This window comes from Periophthalmus magnuspinnatus, chromosome 10 (assembly GCF_009829125.3).
Source record: "Periophthalmus magnuspinnatus isolate fPerMag1 chromosome 10, fPerMag1.2.pri, whole genome shotgun sequence".
Classification (NCBI taxonomy): Eukaryota; Metazoa; Chordata; class Actinopteri; order Gobiiformes; family Gobiidae; genus Periophthalmus; species Periophthalmus magnuspinnatus.
The window spans coordinates 15,003,375-15,027,958 of NC_047135.1; the positions used below are offsets into that span (position 1 = coordinate 15,003,375).

The window sequence follows — 24,584 nt, forward strand, 5'->3', positions numbered from 1 at the left end:
CTTTAGAAGAGGCAATTACCAGAAGCACTTAAATTTCAAAAGCCTATGTTTAACTGTAAAGTGTATCAAATATGTAAATAATGTAGTCATAATCTATCATAAAATAGGATTATCAGTGTGTCGCAGTCAGTCAACACTAAGGCTAGCTTAGCCTAGCCTCAACTCCTTACCTGTACATTTTCTGTCACAGTTATAACCATAGATCCATGCTTATAACCTTGTTAGCTTCAAACAACTGCAATCTCTTTTTTAACGCAAGATTTGTTATCTCTAGAAAAAGAGGAAATTAGAAATATGTTCATTGTTTTCAATTAGCTGACGGAGCTGGAACTGACATCACTCTTAACAACTGTATTGTTTTGGCAGTGGTCTCAGTTTTTCATGCTGCTGTAATGCATGGATAGTTTAGGGCAGGCAGGCTTAGCAGGTTATCGTTAGCTCCAAGTCCCTTTACAGTTTCAACCATTATTCATTTCCTCCCCTGTGTTTGTAGGGGACTACAGTAGCTAAACCTGTTTGAGAAAACACAATCCCGTTTGATCTCTGAAGGTCTGGCCCTGCAAGTACTTGGATGACAGGATTCTCATTGTGTCCTCAGACAAGACACTACATCCACATTGCATAGTATGAATCTGGTTTGTGAGTGTTGATGGTGGAAGGAGTCGATGGTATAAATTGGCAGCCTTACTTCTGTCAGTCTGTACCAGGGCAGTTGTGACTACAATTGTTACCACCACCAAGTGTGGAGTGAATGAATAATGTGCAACATTTTAAAAGATCTTTGAGTGTGTAGAAAAGTAAGACTGTATATAAGACTGCATTACTGTTGCCACAACTACCACATTCAATCACAGACAGTTGGGTGAAGTGTCTTTCCCAAGGACACAATAACACTAACACTAGTTGGAGGAGGGTTTGAATGGTTGGGTTTATGGATGAGTTCTCAAACCACTGAGCCACTGCTGCCCACTCATCAAAAATATTACTGAATGTATGGACTTCCAAAAATAAGATGGCAGACCAAAACAAAGAGACAACATTTTCTTCAAAAACTTATAATTATGGTAAATATTTTAGCAACAAGTTATGAAACTGAAAACTCTGAATTGGACTTGTGCACCATGTAACTTGCTATTTTCTGTCAAACACAAATGAACTGAGACACACTTGTTTTTGTTTGGTTATTTGTGAGTAAATGATTCCAGTAAAAACAACCCTGCTCATGTTTAATCTGGATTTAACACATTTTACTCAGACACAGATAGTGATGGGTCGTTTGTGCTGATTATAATTGGGTTTTTCCATCTGTGAACGTCAATATTTCACTTTCACTTCAGGCATAAAAGATCATGAATTATACAAACATCTGTTCAGGTTTCTGCACAAAATCTTCACAAATCGTGGTTCAGAAATTTGGAGATGAATCACATTTGAACTACAATTTGAATGTTAAATGTCTAAATGTCCCTGTGTGTCAGATGCCCTCCTCTCCTGGTGTCTAAAATGTGCGCACGCGTGTGTGTCTGTTTTTCAGTATTTATCAGAAAATATCATGATATATCAGATATTTAAAGGAACCATATTGCAAAGTATTACAACAGTGTTCCCTCATCATGCTCTTACTCATGTTACACACGTGGACAAAATTGTTGATACCCTTCGGTTAATAAAAGAAAAACTCACAATGGTCACAGAAATAACATGAATTTGACAAAAGTAATAATAAATAAAAAATATATGAAATTTAACCAATGAAAGTCAGCAACAGAATTATTAAAAAAAATAAACTCATGAAACAGACCTGGACAAAAATGATGGTACCCTTAACTTAATATTTTGTTGCACAACCTTTTGAGGTAATCACTGCAATCAAACGATTCCTGTAACTGTCAATAAGACACTGACCGAAGGGTACCAACAATTTTGTCTGTGTGTATATTTAGAGTGATTCCTGCATGTTTGATTAATCCTGTATTGTCCCGCTTTTGAGATTTGAGTGCTCAGAAATATCCAATTTTCATCTACCCCCTATCCTCACCCACATCCACATACTTATTTGAGATTATTTGAAAAATTCAAACTCAGGGTCATACATGTAGGGTTAAAAAATGTCACACATGCATTTTCCCACAATAAAATCTATTAATGAAAATCAACAGCTTATTTATTCAAGATTTTACTATGTGCCTAGTTTTCTTTATTTCAACAATTTAGGCAGATATGACATATGTAGAGGTAATTACATAACTGTTGCCTAGCAACCATAATGTAAGCAAGGGCCAAAGCTCATTTAATTAGCACAATAGTTATGATTAGACTATAATACAAATGACAGTATTTTGTTAAAAGAAGGTTTAAACAGTGAGAAAAATGTCTTCCTTGTGTGTAAATTGTGTCTGCATTTTGGATGGAGTTTCCCATGTTGACTACATGAGACTACACTTCATCATCTGCAATTTTCAGCTTTTTATTTTTTTAATTTTCGTCAAAATCTGCCCCTTAACTGATGTAAAATTATGATAAATATATTTCACCAAACCAAGTCAGAATTAGAAAGACACGAAAATCTGTCGTATGTACTTTAAGTTATAGTTTAATACCAAGTACCTGCTTAATACATCTTCTTTACCCAAAATATGTCTCTTTATCCTGAAACCATATTTCTCTTCTTCTCCAGATGGAGGTGTGTTTCGCTCTTCCACATTGGACAGTGGCCATTTTAAGTCTTCCTCAGAAAATGTTGCACTTTTGAACAAAACATCTCCGTTTGAACACGACTCGCCGCTTGCCTCCACGTCCCTCCTGACCACGCCCACTGCTGGATTGACCACACCCACTACTGGTCTGACCACACCCACCTTTCCTCCTGGTCAAAGGTGAGTGCTGCAGTTTCCTTGTTGCTTGTCTTGCTGTTATCTAATCAGGGGCCAGGAGCTCTCCGTGGTGCTGAAGTGTTGTTTTTTTTTGCAGATTTTGTTTATGTAAAGGGTCTAGCAGTGACGTGTTTATAATTGTTGTGCCCACAGTCTGGGACACATGTTAACATTCTATCCCATTCATTTTACATGTATAAACATCACAGACAAATGGCTGTTGTTTTTATGTTCATTATATATATCAACGATTATTATGCTGTGTTCAAAACACGGCATCAAACAAAAGAATCTGCATGTAAATCCAACACCTGTGGCGACATGGTGTGAACGCACCATTCAAAGTCAATATCTAACTTCCAGTTCTGTTTTCTCATTATTCACTTATTGTGGCGCTTGATGAAATAAAACAAAAATTTCACTGTCAAATCTTGGTTGCCTGCTATACTAAGTGATTAATATAATGTTATAATGTAATGTAATGTTTGGGTGTCATTCATAAAGCATTCAGTATGTACAAATTTGTACTTACAAACACTTTTGGCATCACAAAATATTTTAGAAGCTGAAAATATTCTTGTGGTAGAACAAATCTTACAAACAGTCAGGAGGGCTGAACAAAAATTCAGCTGCTTTAGAATATTTTTACTCTGATAATGCAATACAAAATGTTTGTTCCTCCATGATTGTAGGTTATATATATTTTTATTATTTCTTGTAAAAAATATTACTGTGTAATACAACATTTATGAGGAGTTTTATAGTGCATGTGGTCTATTTAATCTAACAGACTTTGTAATGACAGCCTCAGCCTGTCCCAGCTGATGGATGTTGGTGAATTAGGCACAACTGTCATTTAAGAAGGACTTTGGCTACTTAATAACACATTGTGAATCTGGTGCAAAGTTCTCTCAACTTCTTCTGAAAGTGGAAGCTACAAATGTTTTTTAACCTCCTGGGACCTGGTGCCCACATTTTGGGTTGTCTAGGCCACAATGCAAATTTTTAGAAGAAGAAGAACAGCATACAAGAACAGCAACAATGCAATATACATTATACAATATTTTAAGAGTTTAGAATGTTCAGAATATTTTTATTTTATTTTATTAATTAATTATTTTATTTATTTTTTGCAAAGGCATATGTCTTCTTGCACCTCTTAGCAGCACTTCAAATTACCCACATTGTTCCAAGAGGCACAATTGCTTTCACAATCAGGACAAATGTTGCTGTGTTCAGGCACTTAATAGGTTTTGTAAATCATTATTCAAATGTCCTATCAAAATGATTGAATGATGATTAAGCACTTTGAGTGCCTTGAAGGTCGAAAAAGTGCTATAGAAAAATGTAACCATTTACCATTTACCATGATTAAAATGTAGAACAAATGTTCTCATATGTGGACATACTTTTTCTCAGAAACTACATCATGTAAAAAGATAATTCTTAGTTTTTACACTCATTGGGTCCAATCAGCCCAAATAACAAAGAGAAATTAATAAAGCATGTCATGCAAGAGCTCAGATCTCAAGCGGTTAAAGCAAAAATGAAATCCATGAATGAAGCCCATTATTATTATTCTAATTTTGTATTCTAATTTTGGTGCTAATTGTTTTCTAACAAGGCTCTGATCTTACAACCCTGGTTTTTCATAGTTTGTGATGTTTGAAGGCTAATGCTAACTCTCCCATTCAAAAACATTGGAGGCTTTAGAAAAGGGTTCTGTTTACAAACATTGAAAGGCTCTGTTCAGAAATATCTAATATCTAAAGTATCTTGCCCTCATTCCTCAGCCTGTCTGGGAAGCCCATGTCTCTGCAGCAGAAGCCCACAGCATACGTGAGACCCATGGATGGACAGGATCACCCCCCCAATGCCTCACCCCAGCTCAAGTCCCTGGTGGTCTCAGAGGGGTACAGCAGTGGGCAGGGCTTTGGGGGAAGTAACCAGAACATGAAGAACAAACTGCCCAAACTGACTTTGGCACACACAGCTGAGGTAAGACGATACAATAATATTAGAATGCGATTTAATAAAAGGGGCACTGCTACTTTGGGATTATCATATATCTGACAGTGTTTGATGACCTGACCCTCTGACCAGACAAAGTTCTGGCACCATCCCCAAGTTTGGGAACCTGTGCTGTAAGAGATAGTGGAGGAGAGTGTGGTGTTCTTCTGTGGTGTTAATTTGACCCAATAATAACAATCCAAATGTTTGAATATTCTCCTTTTTCCTGTAACAGTTAAGGAGCACAGACTTTACATTTTAAAGTCCTCCAAAAATAAGGGCTCCTTTGAGCCCAGAGATGACAGCTATAAGCAGCTAACAAGCTTCCTCTGCACACCCCTCCTCTCACTGTTACATACTGCCTCTTTAAGTTCACTTTAAGTTATTTGGAAACTCTCTGTCCAACTGGTTTGACTGAAAAGGAAAATACAGCACTATATCAGATTAGAAGGATTTACTATAGTTGACGGAATAAGTTGAATGTTAAGGTTAGAGTTAGCCTTTACTTTCCCCCTAGCAAAATGTGTCCTTAGCATTTGACCGACCCTACAGTGTCTCTAGGTTAAACCTGCATTTGACTCCTCCTTCAGTGTCTCTGGGTTAAACCTGTCAGGAGCAGTGGGACCCACCTCCAGATCTTGAACTAGTCTTGGTCAGGACCACCTTAGCTGGATGATTTGACTTATTGTGCATCTTTTGGGTTGAAAATTGGAGTGCCTGAAGGAAACCCAGAAAGGGACTTGGAAACCAAACCTGGAACCTTCTTCCTGTGATACACAAGTGCTAGCCACCCTGCCAAGCCACTCAGCCATTGTGCCACCCACCAGATAGTGGTAGAGGGGTGAGGCCTCTCCACTCACAGGTCTGATGTGCATTTGATGTGAACATTTCTGCTTTACCCCATCAGCCTAAAACAGGCACAATAGGCCTCCAGCTAGGTACTTGTGACCAGGAACCTATAGGTCAGATCTGGCCCACTGCTTCTGACAGGTTTAACTCAGAGACAGTGAAGGATGGGGCAAATGCAGGTTTAATCCAGTGCACTGAAGGATGGGTCAAATGCAGGTTTAACTCAAACACACTGAAGGATGGGTCAAATGCATGTTTAACCCAGAGACACTGAAGGATGGGTCAAATTCATGTTTAACACAGAGACACTGAAGGATGGGTTACAAGCAGAGGACACATCCACTTTTTTATTTTGAAGTAAATGATAGTTTGAGTTTTCAAACTTTAGTCTCAGCAGATGTTGTTCCACTGATGGCTCCTTTTCAGAAACAAGTTTGTGACTAAATGAGCTCAGAGCATATGGTCTGCCAGAAGAAAAGAAGAGGGGAGATGGAGAGAGAGAAGGAAGGAGTGATAAGAGGAGGAGAGAGTGTGTTGGAGAGAAGGGGAGAGAGAGATACAAGGAGGGAGAGAGATGAGTTTGTGACTAAATGAGCTCAGAGCGTATGGTCTGCCAAGAAAAGGAGGGAGGGGAGGAGAGAGAGATGAGAGGAGGAGAGATAGGAGTGAGGGAGAGAAACACAAAGGGGGAGAGAGAGAGTAAAGGAGGGAGAATGAGGAAGAGGAAGAGAGGACAAGTTTGTGACTAAATGGCTCAGAACATATGGTTTGACACAAAAAGAGATGAAGAAAAGAAAATAGATGAGAGGACTAGAGATAAAGAGGTGGAGAGAGGGAGAGAGAAGGAGGGAGTGAGAGGATGAGAGAGACAAGGAGAGGGGAGGAGGATGAGAGAGGAGTTTGTGACTAAACAAACTCAGAAGATATGGTTCTGAAGGAGCGAGAGGAGTGAGGGAGAGATATATAGAGGGGGGAGAGAGAATGAGGGAGAGAGGAGTTTACGACTGAAGAAGAGATGAGTGGTAGAGGAGAGAGAAGGAAGGATAGAGATAGAGAAGGGAGGGGAAGAGAGGGAGAGAGAATGAGGTAGAGAGAGGAGTTTGTGACTAAGAGCCAGGAAATGAGAGAGCGAGAGAGAGAGAGAGAGAGAGAGAGAGAAATGGATAGAGGGAAGGAGGAGGGAGACGGACGAATTTGTGACTAAGCTCAGAGCATATGCTGCCAAAAGAAGGAGGGAGAGGAAAGAGAGGGAGGAGGAGGGAGGAAAGGAGAGAGTGAAGGAGAAAGGGGGAGGGGAAGAAAAGGGAGAGAGAGAAGTTTGCGACTAAATGATCTCAGAACATGGTCTGCCAGGAGAAGGAAGGAGACAAAAGAGAAGAGAGAGGGAGAGAAAAGGAGGAGAGAAAAGAGAGAGCAAAGCATTCTATTGCTTCAAAGGTAGTAACTTTCCAGTGGAGGCACTACCACCATTGTGTCTCCATGGAGATGCTATTGCTTTGCCTAGAATGTTCCAGTAATGGTGGTAACCTTACCTATCTCCACGGAGACAAGCAAGTGGCGCTACCTGATCAAGTTACAGGTCAGATCTGTGGAGCGGTGTCCCCACTTACAGTAAGAATATATGTTTTTCAATACATGTTTTACACCTGCAATCAAATATATGCAAAATAGATATGTTTTAATGCAATAGTGTAGAACAATTTTGGTAACGCAATAACATCTTCATGAAGACAAGCAGGCGGCACAGTCTTCACAAGAAAAGTGACATAGTGCACCTTTAAATCTGATTTAATATTAAGATTTTAGTTTGATAATTTTGTCATATCTTTGCCTCCTAAAACATAACTTTGGTGTTAGTTTCACGGAGTCTGCCTGACAGCCTCAACTCTGGGATTACTGAGTTTGATTGACAGGGTACAGGGACCAAGGACACACTCATAATACTTTAATATCCCTGAGCGGATCCATTGAGTTTAAGGCTGTAATAAGTCAGACTAAGTGAAGCCACACTCAAGGCTCAACACATAAACTCTATTTTGGGTTGAATATTTAAGTCATTTCACTTTAAGACAAAGTGATAAAACTCATAAAATCTACTTTATCACATATTTTAAACTAAAGTGCTCCCTTGTGTTTCTAAAGGTGCATTGTGTAAGTTTTCTGGCAAAGGGACAAAACTATGGCATTAAACTTATCTGTCTACATGGAAACAGGTGGCACCATCATGTATTTTTTTTTTCTCAAATTTTACTGTGTAATTTTATACAGGCCAAAATATGAAATCTTGAAGCATGTGATGGACTCTCCAATAGAAAAGTTACTTGGTGCAACTTTAAAGTCCATGTGTCCGGGTGTATGCAAAATTCATGTGTCATGCCCGCCCTGTGTCCCCATGGGGTCTTCTGTAGGGTGCTACTAACCCTAGTTAGTTAGCTAGTTTCGATCTCTAAACTAGTCCCATGCAGTTCAGAACATGTTTGTAAAGTTCAGATTTCCGTTTTCTCACACTCCCACACATGAACTGCATTTTAAATATAGTGCAAAAATGATCACATTTGCAATGTTCATGCAAAAAAAATCTAATTGTACCCACCCCAAATCTAAATCTTTTACCAAATAGTGCAGTTATTTTGGGTTAGACCAAGGACACGCTCTGATGTTGTAGTTTATGTTGAGAGAAGGAGGTAAAGAGAATCGCCATGGAGACAAACAGCTGGCTCATTTGCATTTTACCCATCATGCCGTGGGCTGATTTGCATATTACCCATGATGCCGTTGTGTCCCCCCTGGCTCATGTCAGCTCATTAAGGCTCCATCTTTTGCAGAAAATCTTCACAACTGCACTGGGTATAAGATGTGTCAGCAAAGAGATATATTTACTCTAGTACTTAAAGCTACAGTATGTCACCTGCTCGATTCCATGGAAACAGAAAGTTGAAACCATACTTTGGAACATTCTCCATGGAGATAGATGAATTTTATGCCCTACTGTGGAAGATTAATTTCCATGGAAACGAGCAGGAGGGGGCCCTGCTCCAGGCCAAATAAGAGTCAGGTCTGTGGAGATGCAAGTCCACTTACTGTAAGGATGCATGTTTTTCAGTGCAATAGACACAATCAAAATGGGAAAAAACATGCTTTAATTTTAGTGTATTTGTGTGCTAAAAAGTTACAAAGTGTGACTTTTGGGACTAAAGTGGTGAGTAGCACTCAGTTACATTTATTTGAGAAACCTTTTAATAAACTTGTGCTTCTCAGAAGAGTTTTCCAACTCCATACTTGAGTAATATATTGTACAGTGTAACTTTTACTTGAGTAATATTTTTATTGAAGTAGCAGATCTCATGCTTGAGTAAAAGTTGTGGTTACTCTTCTTACTGTGACAAAAGCTTTATGTTGATAATATGAAATGATTTGAACACTTGTGTTTCTTGCTCCTTCAGATATAATTTAGTTTGTCTCATTTTTGTGTCTGTCCTTTGAAAATACCAGATTTGGTAGATTATTTCATGTTTTGGCCTTCAAATTACATTCACTTCAAATTATAAATCAGATGTTATGTCCCAGCTGTTACTCTTTAAGTTACTTACTTATAGGTCTGAGATTTAATAAGTAAAGGGATAGAATTGAATACGTTTTCTTCTCCCCACTCCTTTTTGACCTTAAATAAGAAAAGAAAAAAATGTGAAATGCGCCTTAAGTGTACTGGATACATGCATTCATTAATCTGCTCAACATAAATAAATCAATAAAAATGAAATACTTAAGTAGTAGTTTCTCCAAATGTATATTTTTTACTATTAATGAAGTGTTTATTTTGGCCACTTTTGATACTACTCGGGCAAGCCTTGATTTACTCCTATTATAGTCCTGGTGTAGTCCCAGTTTTGACGGGGTATGTAAATGTGTACATAATAATTTCTATACCCTCCCATCCTTCTATATCCCTGTGTGTCAGATGCCCTCCCATCCTTTTCTATCTCTGTGTGTCAGATGCCCTCTCATGCTCCTGTATCCCATTGTGCTGTGGTGTTGTTGGATGAATATAGCGAGATAATGGATCTTGTCACTAATCATTATGGAACATTTGTGACAGTTAAACAATTAAATTCAGTTAATATTTGGCGTGGAATATTATAAATAAGAGCGGACCTGATGTTAGTTTGTAAAATACTGTTTATAATAAAATCCCTGGTGTAACGTCTCAGTCTGCGTAAAAACACCATATTAAAATGTTTATGAGTCTGGGGTTATTGGTGTTATGGAAGATTCTGCGCCCCAATGAACATGAGGCAATGACGACGCCTCCTGCTGAGAGAGGAGAGGAAGGAGAGAAGGAAAGAGAGAGAGGCAGAGAAAGGGGTTGGGCAGAACAGGAGAAAGACAGAGAGAGAGAGAAATTAAAAGGAATGAGAGAAAGGGAGAGAGGAGAGAAAGCAATAAAATACCTCCTACTGAGAGGAACCAATGAGGGGAGAGAAGGGGAAGAAAGAAAGAGAGAGAGGAGTGAGAGAGAGGGAGAGGGGGGGCTGGACAGGTGAACGAGGGGAAGATAGAAAGAAGGAGGGATGAGTTAGAGAGCAGGAGGGAGGGAGGGGAGAAAAAAGCAATTAAAAACCTGCTGTTAGAAAACCAATGAAAGGGGAGTGAGAGGGAAGAAACAGAGAGAGAGAGAAGACAGGAGAGAGAGGAGAGAACGGAGAAAGGCTTTGAGAGGGGGAGAGAACGAGACACGGGAGAAAGGAAAGGGTATGAGAGGGGAAGAGGAGAGAGAGTGAAAAGGAAGAGGAGAAAGCAATAAAAAACCTGCTGAGGCTGGGCTAGTGAGAGAGAGAGAGAGGAGAGGGGGAGGAAAGGGGGCAAGAGAGGAAAAATAGAGATAAAGAGGAGAAGAGAAAGAGGGAGCAGAGGGAATGAGATGGAGAGAAAGAAAGAGGGATATATTGTGAAGGAGGGGAGAGAGGAAGAGAGAGGGGGAGAAGATGGGACGAGAGGGGAATAAAGGAAAAAAGAGAGAAAAGAAGGGGTAGAGAACGAGGAGAGTAGAGTAAGAGAGGAGAGTAGAGTAAGAGAGGAGAGAGAGTGAAGTGATCCAGTGGTCATTAGAAACGTTTTATAAATCTATGAATATAAAATAGATACAATAGTGACTGAGTAAGACGAGATAGAGAAGGAGAGAGGGCTCTGGTGTAAGTGTAAGTGGCTGAGATGGCAAAGCACTTACACCTCACAGCAAGAAGGTTTCTGGTTTGACTCCCGGGCCTTTCTGTGTGGAGCTTGCATGTTCTCCCTGTGTCTGGGTGAGTTTTTTCTGTGCACTCCGGTTTGCCCCATCAACCCAAAACATGCACAATATATAAAATCCTTCAGCTAAAGTAGTCCTGGAGATGGGTCCCACTGCCTCTGACAGGTTTAACACAGAGACATTGAAGGATGGGTCAAATGCAGGTTTAACGAGAGACACTGAAGGATGGGGCAAATGCAGAGGACACATTTCTTTATAATCAAGAGTACGTAGCTGATGGATTATTGTGCATGTTTTAGTTAGAAAGCCCACATGGAGCAGATGATCTGACCTGAGACCTGTAGTCCTGGTTCAGCCTGGTCTCATTTTAAACCCTGTGTAGTCCTGGTTCAGCCTGGTTTCTGGTCTAAATGTGATGATTTTAAGGGGGCCACATTAAATGTTGTTGCAGACACAGGAGCAGAGTGTGCACAGGTTTAGTGAGACGCTAAATCAAGAGCTTATCTCCTACACACAGCTGCTACTGAGAGAGAGAGGGGAGAAAGAGGAGTGGAGAGGAGAGGGGGTGAGGAGAGAGGGAGAAGGAGAGAGAGTAGAGAGAGAGAGGGGGGTAGAGCAAGAAGAGAGAGGGAGAGGAGGGAAGAGGAGAGAGAGGGAAGGAGAGAGTGAAGAAGAAAGGGGAGGGAAACAGGAGGAGGAAGAGAGGGAAGAGAGAGAAATAGGAGAAAGGGTGAGAGGAAGGAAAGAGAGAGTGTAGAGGGGAGTGAGGGGGTAAAGGCAGAAAGAGAGAGAAGAGGAGATGAAAGGCAAGGAGGGGGTAGAGAAAAAGAGAAGAGGGAAAGGAGTGAGAGGAGAGAAGCAATTGGGGGAGAGCAGAGGGGAAGAAAGGTGAAGAGGGGGATGAGTGGGGTAGGGGAAGAGAAAGAATAAGAGAAGAGACAGGCAGAGAGGAGGAGGGAGAGGGATGAGAGAGCGGAGGGAGAAAGAGACAGGGGATTGAAAGAGAATAAAGGGGAGAAACAGAGAATGGCAAACAGTTACTACTGAAAAGAGAGGGACAAAGAAAAAGAGTCAGTGGGAAGGGGAGAGAGAGAGAATAGAAGAAAAAGATGGGAGAAGAGAGAGAAGTTAGGGAGAAGAAACAGAGAGGAGCGAGATGTGAGAAGCAATTGGGGGAAAATTAGAGTGGGGAGAGGGGGGAACAAGAGACAGGGAGAGAAAGAGGAGAGATAGAGAATGAAGATGAGGGAATATAAGATGACGGGAAAGAGGAAAGAGAGGAATGAGAGGAAGAAGAAGAAGAAGAGATAAAAGCGAGAAGATAGAGTGTGGAGTGAGGACAAGAAACTGGGGGAGAAAGAAGAGAGGAGACAATAAAGACAGTGAGGTTGGGGAGAGGCTAGCTATACAGGAAAAAAGGAAACAAGAAGAGAGAGAGAAAGCGAGAGTGAGCAAGAGAGAGAGGGGGGGACAAGGCAAGAACAAGAGGTGAAGAAAGAAGGAAGGACATAGAAAGATGTTAAAGAGGCAGAGGGGAGAAAGAAAGACAGAGAGACAGAAAGAAGGAGAGAGGGGGGAGACTAAACAAGGGATTTAGGTGAATAAAAGAAAAGAAGGGAGAGAAAAGAGACAGAGAGACAAGCAGACAGCCAGAGAGATTTAGAAAGTCTCTGGCACTTGTGATTTATAGAATTAATTTTGGAAATTATTTATTGCTGAAGTTTACACTCAACATTTTAAAATAAACAAGAACAAGTCCAAAACTGGAACTGGTCCAGTCGCACAGAGACTGAAGGAACTTTTCATCTATTAAATCTGTTTCTACTTTTTACTTTTTGTTTAAATGAAATAAAAAATATGTTTTAAAAAGTTTGGACCCAAAGCAGAAACTTTATAATTCCTCAGATCTGTGTCAGCTCTCACCATCTGCTCCTCAGCACCATTTAAAACTTGAATTAGAAATATTAATTATGAACATACGGCCGAATAACCACTCAATCCTCCAAAGAAATGTGTATCTGTAGTGGTTTTACGGTTCTGTGCATTTTTGAGGATTATATCTTTTTAAAGCAGACCTATTCTACCAAATGGACTTTTCAGAGCTTTTAACCATCCATATTATAGTTATTTCCTTTTCATTAAGTTGTGTTTAGAGTGACTCATGCATGTTTGAGTAATCTTTATTCTCCTGTATTCAGGGCGTCATTGGTCCGATCTGCCCCCATTTTCACCACCAACGGCATACACCCACTACTCTGTACTTCAATTTTCATTTTCTTAATTGGTGATACATGTAGGAATTTGCAGCGTTTTGTAATTATTTTGGTACAAATGAAAAGAAATCTGCTACTCGCTAGTGTGATAGGAGGGGGCAACAACAGCTCTTTGTTGTGATGGTGTTTAGAGCAAAGTCAACTCTCATTGGGCACCGCAGTTTTCTAACGCAAAAGTCAGCAGTCTTGCTTTGTATATTGTGATTTAAAATGTCCAAATTATAACATAATAATCCACAGGTGTCATAGATTAGAACTATGTAGCGGACTCAAGCACTATATGTCTTCTTTAAAACCAAAACAATTTTTACAACAAATTTTCAATATTTAGTTTTGAGCTATTTGATATGTTTGTAGTTTTATCTAATTGTTGCCAATGAATAGTCGATTAAATCTATAGATTAGTTTAACCAGAAATGTTTTATTTTATTGTATTAATCCAATGTCACTGTATCTTGTTTCACTGGCAGCTTGGATCAATGTCTAAACCAGAACTAAACCTGAACTTAACCGGCACTAACCCAGACCTAAACCAGGACTAAACCAAGACTTGCTATTGAAAACCAGAGAGCACATCTGGATTTAACCTGGACTAAACTAAAACTAAACCAGAACTCAACCAAGCGCAAACTACCAGTGGACTAAAACATGACCGAACCAAAACTAAACCAGGACTAAGCCATCATTGAACCAGGACTAAACCAGGACTCCATCGGCTCACAGCAGCTGGATTCTTATCTCTGAAATCGTCACAGCAACTGGATTCTTGTCAATGAGTTGTCTTCTTACTGGGGAACTTAACCTGGTGCAGGAGCAGGTTCTGAATTTAGGGCATGTTGCCATAGAGATCTATCCCGATAGAAAGTGAACACCGTGAAAGTTAATCACAAAGCTACCTCACCAACCCTCTAATCCAGCTTTATACAAGCCTGAGGACTAAACCTGATCTAAACCAGTTTTGGTCCAGTTTTCTCATTCAAATAGATATACTTCTGAAAGAGTTCAACTCTTCACCCCAGTTCAATTTCAATATGTGTGGACAATATTATGTTATAATTTCAATAATGAATGTATGTATTTATTTTCAGGTTGGTCTGCAGAATGACCCTAGCTGTGTGGAGGAGATTCTGCGGGTGAGTTTGGCTCTCACACTATTCCCATGTTCTAATGGCTTGAGTTAAGAGTTAATTATGACATCAGCACATTGTAGAATCACCATAGTTTAAATAATAATAATTTTATATATATATATATATATATATATATATATATATATATATATATATATATATATATATATATATATATATATATATATATATATATATATATATATATATATATATATACTTGCTTGGTGGCATTACCTGCTTGTCTCCAAGAAGGTGGCTCAGTCTCCACCAGTAAAGTTAAATATAATTAATCAATCAAAAATAATAGTAATTGCTAATAGCTCTAATGACACAGCACAGTGAAGGAATGAGCATCTGACCTCATCACTTCCATCTCCGTAGTAACAGCATCACAACGGCAACATCATCCCTCAGAGCACAGTGATGTCAGAGGGCTGTCTCCTAGCAACGCTGCATCCTCTCATCAGGACCACAGAGAGACATAGAGGGACTAAACAAGAACTAAACCAGGGTTAAACCAGGGCTAAACCAGGACTAAACCACAAGAGCAAACCTAGGTTCCAGGTCTAAACTGGGACCATAGCCAGGACTAAACCAGGAGCAAATCATGACTAAACCAGATAGAAATTAAGATCTAAATCCAAAGATGTTTTTAAACAATTTCACTTGGGAAAGGGGGAGAGGGAGAGAGAACGACAGCGGGGGATCGAAACAGGGAGAGAGAGGGAAGAATGTTGTCCATAAAAATCCCACGCGTCATTTGGACTGAGTCATCCGACAGAACAGATGCATGATGGGAAACTGTGATGTCAGTGAGGCATTAGTTACTCACCTTTGACCTTTGAAAGAGAGAGAGAGAGAGAGAGAGAAGGAGACAAGCACAGAAGAATGGATGTAGACCCAGCGAGACAATGAGAGAAGGAGAGAAGGGTAGAGAGTGGGGTGAGAGAAAAAGAGAGAGGGAGGGAAGGAGAGAGAGACCGTAAAAGAGAGAGATGGGTGAGAGGTGGAGAAAAAGAAAGAAAAGGATAGACAGAGAGAGTGATGTACGGAGAGAGCGGCATAGAGAAGGATAGACAGAGGGAGAGAAAGAGAGAGAGAGTGAGCGTTCTGTGAGGACTGGGTGTATTGTTGCTGAGGAGGTGACTCAGAGGAGACTAAAACCAAAAATATGCTCAGATTCACATTTTATTCCAGCACAAATGTGATTAGTAGTAGCCTGAATTAAGTTCTGCTGGTGGTCAACAGAAAGGTCCAGTAAATGCCATCATTACCAGATGCCCTCCCATGATTACTATATATGTGCATATGTATGTGCAACTGAGATCAGGGCAGGTTGGGTCTCATTGTGAGTGGGTTTCCTCAGACTAGGGTTGTCAAAAGTATCAAAAATCATAATTGATAAAACTAACTATACTAAAACTAGTATAGAAACAAGATAGTCATTTGAACAAGTATTGATACTAAAATGTCACATTCACAGGACAGAAATGAACCTTTCTTGAATAGCTTTAGAATGATCTTGAGCTGTATCAGAACAAATATAAGACCACATAGACTAGTATACACCCATGGACCATGATGTAACCTATCTGGACCACTGAAGGAATACACAGATATAAGGACACATGGGAATATAAAAGAAAGTTATACAATTTAATGCTGAAAGTCACATTCTATTGTCTAAATAAAGAGTCTATTCTTTGTATTGGAATGTTAGTATTATAACAACACTACCTCAGAGTATTTCAGTTTCCCCCATCAGCCTTAAACATGCACAAGCGAAAAAATATTTAATTTGTGTTTTTCCCATTCTGTTTAGATTTGCAATTTATGTTTTAATAATAGGATCCAATTTTTAAATGCGTCCAGTGGAATTGACAAAAAGACTAAAAATTGAACTGACAAACTTATACAAGAATGACATTTCAGAAGATGTTTGTGCAGATCTAAACAGGGTTAGCTGTTTTTATGCAGAATGAGACAGGAGATTGTGTTTTTGTGGAGGAAATGATACTATTTAAAAAATTGCTGCCTTTATGATGTGCAAATTGTGTCCATTTAAATTGGGATTTTGATTTAAATGTGATTACTCTTGTAGCCCTAATTGTTTATATCTCATTTGTTTGGTTTATTTAGTTTACCTGTTTGTTTTGTTTCAGGAGATGACTCACTCCTGGCCTCCTCCTCTCACAGCCATACACACTCCAGTCAAAGCAGAGCACACCAAGTTCCCCATTCCCAACAAGGTAGGCCTACACATATAAATTAAAAAAAAATTAAGGAAAAAAAATGTATTTATTTACTCTCTTCTTTCGAAATTTTACCCACATACACACTGCACAAACACACAGAGGAACAGAATTTCAAAACTGGATGTATATATTTTCCCCTAAATCAAAATGTCCGATGTCTTTTATTGTTTGTATTGTCTCTAATACCACAATTTCAAAAGGGTGGGACTGCACTACAGTGACTTTATCAGTAATGGCACAATCCTATTTTATATGTAAATAAACAAAATGTAAAAAAGAAAAAACTATATATATCATTTGGAAACCAATTCTTTAAAAGTTTTTGCAGCACATGATCAAAGTCACATTAATAATATACTACTAAACATAAAAATCTGTTCCAGGAGCCTCAGCATGGATCCACGACCGGATACAGCACCCAGAGTGAGTTTAACATCAAACAGCACAAAATCTAGTCTCAAATCTCATTTCAATACTAGTCCTTGTTTAGTCATATTTATGGTCCCGATTTAGTCCTGGTTTAATCCTGGTTTAGTCCCGGTGAGTCATTCATGATTTAGTACTCCTTGGGGTTGTTGGGGTCAGAGAGTATGCAGAGTGCCTCACATCTCCACAGATTTGAACAGGACAAACATTAGGAAGTCCAGCGGTGATGTCACTGTCTCCTGCAGATTAAATAAACTCTTTGTCTCTTTATAAATAAACATTTTAAACCAGGACCATTTTCTTCCAGTTAAACTCCCTCTTCTGTGACTCAGACTTTCCACATGTGCCACTTTAAACAGAGAGCAGTGCCTTTGGCTGCTGGTCAGGACTAGCTCTCAGGCTAATGACAGGCTAGCTGCTAATGCTAAAAATAAAAAGTAAAAAAAGAAAAGAAAATAAGAGCTTTATTATAGAGATAATATATGCTGTTAGTTTTACTGTGATGACAAAAACTCTTCTGGTCTCTGAAAGTTGTGAAAAGCACTTATAAATTCAGCATGGTGAGTAATTAGGATGCTCTGAATGCATAAGGTAAGTGGGGAATAACTGGACCAACGCAAACCATTTAAAATGACAGTAAAAAATCTTGTACAGTGCCTTTAATTGTTAATAATAAGTTAATAGACCAAAAACTGAATTATCACTAGGGTTGACTAGAATCAGACGAACTTCTTTGGATAGAATAAGGAAGGTGTGAGTCTTACTGGCCAGGCTATGTCAGGGAGGCTAGAGGTGCAGAACAGCAGCCACATTTTTGCCAGTCTGCCCTAGGGCATATGGTACCAAGAAAGGGTGTGGAAGAGAGGAGGAGGAAGAGAGTATCCACTTGTTAAAGATTTAGAGTGTTCAGAGAAGTACTAGATAAATGTTATGTTTGATGGTATGTTTGTTTTATTTCAGAGAGATGCAGCATCACAGCAAACAAGCCCTCAACCAAAACTACTGCTCCTCAAAAATCGTAAGTATTTTTTTAGCTCTTTCAGTAGTTGTAGTAGCAGCAGTAACCGCAGCAATTGTATTAGTAGTATAGTAGCAGTAGCAGAGCCAGGATGGTCGTCAGGAGTAGATAACTGGAGGAATGTGGTGCAGGTTTTAAACCTGGTGCCAAGGCAAGGCAAGGCAGTTTTAATTGTATAGCACAATTTGTACACAAACTAATTCAAAGTGCTTTACAGAGTAAGTAGGACATTAAAATCACACAAATCAAAACATAAATATTCACAAATAATCATCATAATTAACAGTAGAGTAAGAGAGTAGATTAAGAGTGAAGAATAAAAAAAACTTTCAGTCATATGCATGGTTAAACAGAACTGTTTTGAGCCCTGATTTAAACATTGTCAAAGTGGAGGCCTGTCTCACATCTTCAGGAAGACTGTTTCAGGTTGAAACACTGATTCCCCATGTTTAGTCCTGACTCTGGGCACCAGCAGGAAAGCCTGTTCCTGAAGTCCTCAGAGTGTGAGATGGTTCATATGGCACTAACATGTCAGAGATGTAGTTTGGCGCTAGGTCATGGAGAGACTTGTACACAAGCAGAGCTGCTTTCAAGTCTATTCTTTGAGCTACAGGAAGTCAGTGCAGAGACCTGAGCACAGGACTTATGTGCTCATACTTCCTGGTTCTAGTCAGGACCCAAGCAGCAACATTCTGGATGTACTGCAGCTGTCTTAACATTTGGAGATCTACTAACCTGCTGGAGACAAATGCATTGATAAGTCTCTCTTGGCTTTGACAGTATACCTTTGATTTTTGCAGTGTTTTTAGGAGGTAAAAATCTGCATGTACTGTTATCACTATGTGTTGGATACACCGTGTATGTGAATGCAGATCAACAGCAAGCCAAAGTCAGTTTTCACGAGCCAGGAAATTGAGCATCTTGCTCCTTTAACCCTCTGATGCATGAATTATGAAAGCCTTGGTCAAGATTTTTTTTTTTTTCTGTGTTTTTCTTCTTCTCAGGACATGAAACAACATTGTGAACTGCCTGTAAATATGAATTAACGTGTGTTCTATTGTAAATATACAAACACATCTTTCTTTTTATGCTTTGAAAAAACATTTCAACATTTTTTGGGAAATTTCAACACTGTTTAGATGCAACGTTTAGGCCGGAATAAGAAAACCAATCAGAGGAAAAATACTTGCAGTTACACCGACTGACCACTGAATTGATCTCAATAGAGTGTGGCAGCAGAGAGCACTCTAGAGGCTCCACCACATAAACCAATGCATTAAAGAGAAAGTTGTTTTAGTAGCTGTCCACTGCACTGACCGCTATGCACCAGAGGGTTAATACAGTCTTCAAGACTGCTTACAATTCATTACAATTGTGGTGTGAAAAGCTCGAGGTGAAACTGGAAAAACAAACAAATAAATGTCCATTAGCATCATAATATAAAGTAAATGCATCAGAAAAATAGCAAACTTGACAGGTCGTTACTATGCATGAATATAGGTCTAATGCCTGGTAATAACATGTGCTAAAATTTTTATTTTTTATTTTTAAAACTTCTTTAAGTCACCAAAATACACAATAAACTTACAGTCATTGCTTTCGTAAGTGTAAATAACATTTTAAACACAAGATGAGCAGTTTTGGACATCAACAAGCAGGCTTATTTTAACACGTTTTTATCTAGCTGAATTCTGCTGCTGTTACCCATAATGCATTGTGACCACTTCCTGAGGCCTTCAAAATACAAGTAACCCAAAACAGTGCATAGTAATTATTTTTAACAAAATGGCTGTCTTAAGCATTAAATAGTAACAAATTAATTATGATTTATCTATTACTAAATTATCATGAAACTTTTCTGAAACTAGAGGTAAGATCGGGCCTAAAAAATCCAGCCCGACCCGACCCAGGCCCGCGGGTATTAAAGCCCGACCCAGCCCGAGCCCGACCAATTAACTTGATTTGCAGGCCCGAGCCCGAAGCAAACCCGAAATTTCATATTTTATTTGTGAGGATAAATAAAAAAAATAAAGAACCAAACAAAGTTAAACATGCGTAAAAATAAGCCTACTAATAAAAAACCTTCGCCACTAACTACTGAAAATGGTCTAAGGTCCTGACAGCAAAAGTCCACGCACTTGTCTGTGATGGCCTGCTTAGCGCGAAGAGGTGCGGTCTTTGGGACAAATGATAATATAGATGTTTGATCATCACTTTTGCCAGTACAGCTGTTTAAATGCCTGCTCAGCGTCGAGGTGCCAGTCTTTTTGCTCTCGTATGAAAGCAAAGCGCCACATTGACTACATTCAGCGAAGCCAACGCAAGTTTCTGTAGCATTTTCAACAATCAATTTGAAGCATTTCCACACCTCACTCTTGCCGGTGCGTGTTTGCCTTTTCAGTTCCCCTGTCTTTAGTTTATCCTTTACTTCTTGCTGCTCCATATCAGGGATACCAGGTCAAAATAGATGCGGACTTGCGGAGGGAAATAGATGCGGACTTGCAGAGGGGAAGATTATTAAGAGGGCGTCGTTCACGTGCACAGAGTATGCTCTGGCTCTGCGGCTCCTGTTTAGTAGTTAAATAGCAATTACCTTACAGCGCCCTCTCTGTTTTATCCAAATTATTTTTTTTATAACAAGTATTCCTAAGTTTAGTATCCACACATCGTTTTAGTATACATTTTTATAAACATATATTTATTTTTAAAAAGTCAGCTAGAGAGAAGCCCGGCCCGACCCGACCCGAACGTAATGATTGACATTTTAGGCCCGACCCGGCCCGAAATGCGGGTCGGGCTTGGGCTTAAGATCTTACCTCTATCTGAAACTAACTTTTACTGTGGGCAGATTCAGATGTTACTGATTTGATGTGGCTGTTAAAGTTCAAGTCTGAGTCCATTATTACCCCTAGATTTCTAGCCTGATTTGAAGGTTTTAGAGGGAGAGACTGGAGGTGACTGTTAACACTTTCTCTGTTTCTGTGGCCAAAGATGATGACTTCAGTCTTGTACTCACTGCACAATATATTTTTCGGCTCATAAAACTGACATCACTAAACACAACGCAAACAGTACGACAGCACAGACACTGCAATCGGGCACATGATCTGCCACGGAACAGACAAAAGTTTGAGTGAATATCAGGCTGTGTGGTAACATCTCCTTGATTACAAGTAGCATTGCTAGCGATGTTTCCACGTTCATAAAACTGAGTAAATGAAAGGGAAAAGGGGAGAGACAGTCATGTTCACACTGCTACTCTGAGGACAGCTTGTGTTTACTGTTGGCCACAAAGACTAATCGCTGATTGTCCCTGTTTTACGGTGAGACCAAAGACCCACAATTTGGAGTCACAAGCCAAGATTTTTTTCCCACAAACAGAAGTCTCCGCAGGCGGACACAATGGTACAGTCGACACTGGCTTTAGGTTGATGCAGGAAACAGAGTAAACCCACAGACACATGCAAACTCCAGACAGAAATGCCCCACATAGTCTGGGAATAGAACCCCAGACCATCTCGCTGTGGGGAGTGCACAGTCCCTCTCTGTTATCTGCACTCAATCAGTCTGAGCTGTGGTCTCTGTTCTCGCTTCAGTTCTCCTCGGATTTTTCCTTTTTTTCATTTAGATCTGATCTCTTCCAGCTGAAACTACACTCACCTCACACACAGGAACATCTGGTCCAAGGGCCACATCTGGATCTGGTCTGGTCCAGCTATTAGTCCCGGTCTGGTCCAGTGCGGCAGCTCTACTACAGATGGAGGGCATGGGCCTATTGACACTTTGCAGTGACATCACGCTGGGGGTGTTTCTTCATTTATGTCTATGGTTGCGTATTCAGCAGCTATGGTGACATGATGCACACATTAGCAAACACAGCCAAAAAAGTTGTTGTTTTTTTTTCTTAATCAACTGCAAACTCAAGATAAAATACAAAGTGGAACAACACATTTTCAGGAGCCTTTCAGGAGGTGTTTGATTTTAAACAAAAAGTGTGACTAATTTTATGTGTACAGGATTTGTTTAACAGCACAAAAAGTCTCACCTATGGTATTTTCAAACAAGTTAACACTTTCAGGTCAGATTGTGTTAAAATAAAACTCAGATTAAAGTCTAACATAGTCTCAGACAGACTACTGCTAACAGTTAGCATCACACTCCCAAGGAATGTTGATGACATGAGCTGCAAAGTATCAATATAGCTCTATGAGAGATTCATTGTTTTTGAAAGAAACTGCTAAATTTATCGTCCACAAATGTTGAACCTTATTATTTGTTTGAGTTTGGCTTCACAAACTTGTCATATTAATCGTATGGTTAAAAGTACGTTCAACTGACTAAAAGGTGGTACCACCTTCTGAAGCTATTGTCTAAAAAAAAATAACTTATGTTATAATGACATTGAACTTGTGCCAGTTAAACATCAAAGTTCACCATAGAATTCTGACCTGTCCTCCAGCTCAGTTTAACCCATGGACTGGACAATGTGCTGATGTCACACTGGACTTTTAGATTGAAAATAATCTAATCTTTTCCTGCTTTTTTCCTGGTGTGTGTGAATAGGATGCTGGAGGATGACCTGAAGATCAGCAGTGATGAAGAGGAGAGTGAACAACAGGTGAGAGCCCCCTACAGGATATACATGAATAACACAAAACACGACTCCATCTATGTTTATGATAAGAAAAAAAGAGTAAGTTTAGCAAAATATAGGATTAAATCTGCTGTGTCTGAACAGTAAAAGGAGGAAGTGAATATTTAAATCTATGTAACTTGTTCTTGTCTCTCCCAAATTCTTCATCGCAGCCTATACATGTACTATATACTAAAGAGGGACAGCTTTTTTTCTGACCAGCCTCCCTTGACCCGAGTAAAAATCCAACCCATTCCGAAGAAATGTGTTCAAATGTTTGGTGATCAGAGCAACAGAACATGCTTTAGGAGAGGCTTATTGTGCTGACTTTCATGCAACATTAAGTCAAGACCTGACCAATGAGAAGTACGTAAATAAAGCGGGTGCGGGTGCAGAGTGAAGAGAAGAAGTGAAGCAAGTAGATCACCCTCTCAGCCAATAGTAGTAGTAATAGTAGTCATTATTATGATGACAGAAGTGAGGCTGCCAATCTGTGCCTTATTCACCGTTTACCACCAATTACTCACGCACACACCACTTTCATACTAGGCAATGTGAGTGAAGTGTCTTTCCTAAGGACTCAACAACAGAACTTGGCCTGAGAGGGAATCGATCCTCCGACCATCACTCTATGAATCACTCTAACCACTGAGCCACTATCGCCCCAGGACAACAGCGCTCACAGCTCTCATCCCAAAGAGTCATTTAGTGACTGACATGCCTCTTTCTTAAAAGTTTGCAATACATAGCATGTTTTATTATTAGACAAAGACAGTGTGTAGTGGTTTTGTCAAGATTCATTTATGAGAAAAACATTGGTTAATGCAGCTTTAAAGCAACACTGCATAACTTGTCACCTGTATGATTCCATGAAAATAGAAAGTTAATTTTATGTTTTTCAGTGCAATAAACACAACCAAAATGAAAAAAAAACAACAACATGCTTTTATCTCAGTCTTTTGGCTAAAAAGTTACACAGTGGAGCTTTAAGTAGTATTCCCCAGTAATCCAAGAATTCCATGCATTTCAGAACATGTTTGTAGAGGTCTGAACTACGGGGTTAGCAGCTTTTACACAAAATAAGAACCTATGGAGACACAGGGAGGACATATGGCACATAGGGACATTTGGATCTTAAAATTTAAAATACTGCAGTTTTTTTTGTTGCAGTTTTTTCATTGCTAAATATGACCATTAGATTATATTGTGATTAAAGCTTCACCTCCTCCTCAGTGATACGCCCCCTTCGGGTCCCTCTCATATCACCATGTCCCTTTAATAATGCAGCTCTTCTCTTGATTGGATAATTACAGGATTGTGTTCATTATAATTATAAATGATTGGGGGTCATTTGTCGCTGCTGTAATTATTCAAATGAACTGTAGCTAATTTCCAACTGAATATTCTTCATTAAAAACTGGTTCAACAGTAATTAATTCAGACTCTAGATTTCACTCGTTTGAAAAAAAAGAAAGAAATGAAAATGGAATTATCTGCACTTAAATTGGAGCGTTTGATTTCAGAGTTCCCATCTAATTTTATAGAAGAGGGTCATTCGCTTTCATTGGACAACATTGTTTTAATCTGACAAGATAGAGTGATGCTAATTCTAATGCCACTGGCAAGCATGGACATGGGACAAGGTACAAGGGGGATTTAATAATGGTTCGGTTCTGATTCAGTCCCGGTTTTGTCCTTGTTTAGGACCCCTGGTTTAGTCCTGGTTCAGTCCAGTGCTTCTTCTTGTGTTTTAGTCTTGGTTTAGACCTCTGTTTAGATCTGGTTTAGTTCTGTTTTAGCCCTGGTTTAGTCCTGGTTTGGTCCTGGTTTAGACCTGCTTTAGCCCTGGTTCAGTCCTGGTTTCGTTCT

The 24,584-nt window shown here is 39.5% G+C and overlaps 1 protein-coding gene across 1 annotated transcript in view; it reads left to right on the plus strand.

The window, feature by feature from the left end:
* Window positions 1–24,584, plus strand: part of aff2 (AF4/FMR2 family, member 2) — a 75,282-nt gene that overhangs the window by 21,049 nt on the left and 29,649 nt on the right. The window contains exons 4-10 of the mRNA XM_055224670.1: window positions 2,678–2,876; window positions 4,667–4,871; window positions 14,339–14,383; window positions 16,546–16,632; window positions 17,022–17,061; window positions 18,025–18,082; window positions 22,646–22,700. Coding sequence (XP_055080645.1) covers window positions 2,678–2,876; window positions 4,667–4,871; window positions 14,339–14,383; window positions 16,546–16,632; window positions 17,022–17,061; window positions 18,025–18,082; window positions 22,646–22,700 — 689 coding nt within the window. The remainder of the gene's footprint in view (window positions 1–2,677; window positions 2,877–4,666; window positions 4,872–14,338; window positions 14,384–16,545; window positions 16,633–17,021; window positions 17,062–18,024; window positions 18,083–22,645; window positions 22,701–24,584) is intronic.